At 41.9% G+C, this 1,636-nt stretch overlaps 1 protein-coding gene across 1 annotated transcript in view; it reads right to left on the reverse strand.

The window, feature by feature from the left end:
* LOC118418901 (rho GTPase-activating protein 32-like) overlaps positions 1-1,636 on the reverse strand; it is a gene marked incomplete in the record, with an annotated part of 37,045 nt that overhangs the window by 17,451 nt on the left and 17,958 nt on the right. Inside the window, 1 exon segment of the mRNA XM_035825026.1 lies at positions 158-280. Coding sequence (XP_035680919.1) covers positions 158-280 — 123 coding nt within the window.

Raw genomic sequence — 1,636 nt, forward strand, 5'->3', positions numbered from 1 at the left:
GAGAATTCTGCAGAATTCTGGCTCAGGTTCCCAGAATTCTGCAGAATTCTCCAGAATTGACTACAAGCACTAGTCCAAAGTGCTCTGCTCAGTCCCATTTTAATCTGCTCGATGTTAATATATTATTAATAGTCTGACTTAGAGAAATCCTTCTCACCTCGAGTGAAATTTCGTCGGACGCCTGAGCCGCGTATCTTTTGATGACGTGTGCAGCAGCGACCGCGGGAACGTTAATGGCGCACTCGTCTCGTGCAATCAGATGGTTTCCTCTGTTGTCCAACTGGCGGCACAAATTCAGAATACATTTTACTAAAAATTCTACGAACTCGTTTTGCACGTTAGAGCAAAACTACTGAAAGTACACTTTATTCCTGAAAAATTCTTGTTTCATTGATTGAATGTGTCTAATTGATTTATGCTGTCATGTTCTAATTAACATAATCTATGTCCATTGATGGTCTCACTCTCAACTTCATCTTCATTAATGTGCAAATTCAGTTCTGTACAACATACATCAACATTGTACAATGTATTGTATACAATATACATGTCGATTATAAGCTACACATGTCTCAATTGATAAAATTAATTGGTTATTTCAATTTGCAGTTTTACCTCTACAATTCTGAAAAAAGTTTCCTCATGACCACTTTTTCTCAACCCCAAAAGCTAACTGCCATCCAAAATATCAAGACCATAAGAAGTCCAGAACAGAAGATGCATAAGAATCATTACAGATGTTTTGCAGTAGTGCAAAGCTGTAGTAGTAAACAAAGCCAATAACAAGCCCAAATTTGACCTTGACCTTAGTTTTCCCAATATCTATGCACCTATACATGTTATCACAACCCACTCAAAGCTTTTTGCATATCCAGGCTTCAGTATGTAGAAACAAACACACACTAAACACAATACACACACTAAACACAATACCCCTTGCAGAAGAAGAAGTCAAACTTCTTCACAGAAGAGACTTACAGCCCCCCTCCCCATCCCTCTACCCACAAGAACCTTCCCTTCCACCAGTATCTTACCATAAACCCTGCCATAGAACACATCGTCCACAGCCCAACACAGTATGCATGTAGCACAGGACCTGGTGTGTCTGTGCTTACCAGGAATGTCAACCACCACCTTTACACATCATGCCTCTCATCTACAATAATAACCAACCATTACCTTTGCCAGAAGATTATGTTTTCGATTTTGCTATGGTGGTGTGGCTGTGTGTGTGTTTCGTGTAAACAGCATAACTCAAGAAGCTGTGAATGGATGTTCATGATATTTGGTAGGTGGATACGTGTCGGTAAGATGGAGGTCGAGTTTGAGAATGGACGTCCTGGCGGCTTCTTACGGTTCTGCATGGGAAATTGTATGCTGTATGTTTGCAGGGGTTGTCTAATACCCCCCTCACATTAGGCGCGATTCGATCGAACGACGAGTCTGCGAGCTCTAAATTACGAGGAGGCATGACCCTGACGGGAAGGGGGAACTCTGAGATTTCTTTGTCTGCATCAGGGTAATGCCTCATCGGAATTTACAGCTCGAAGACTCGTTTGTAGATCGAATCGCGCCAAATGTGAGGTGGGGTTAATACCCGCCGTGTCTTCGAGCTGGATTATGATTGACGATGGGA

The sequence above is a fragment of the Branchiostoma floridae genome, chromosome 1 (genome assembly GCF_000003815.2).
Source record: "Branchiostoma floridae strain S238N-H82 chromosome 1, Bfl_VNyyK, whole genome shotgun sequence".
Lineage (NCBI taxonomy): Eukaryota > Metazoa > Chordata > Leptocardii > Amphioxiformes > Branchiostomatidae > Branchiostoma > Branchiostoma floridae.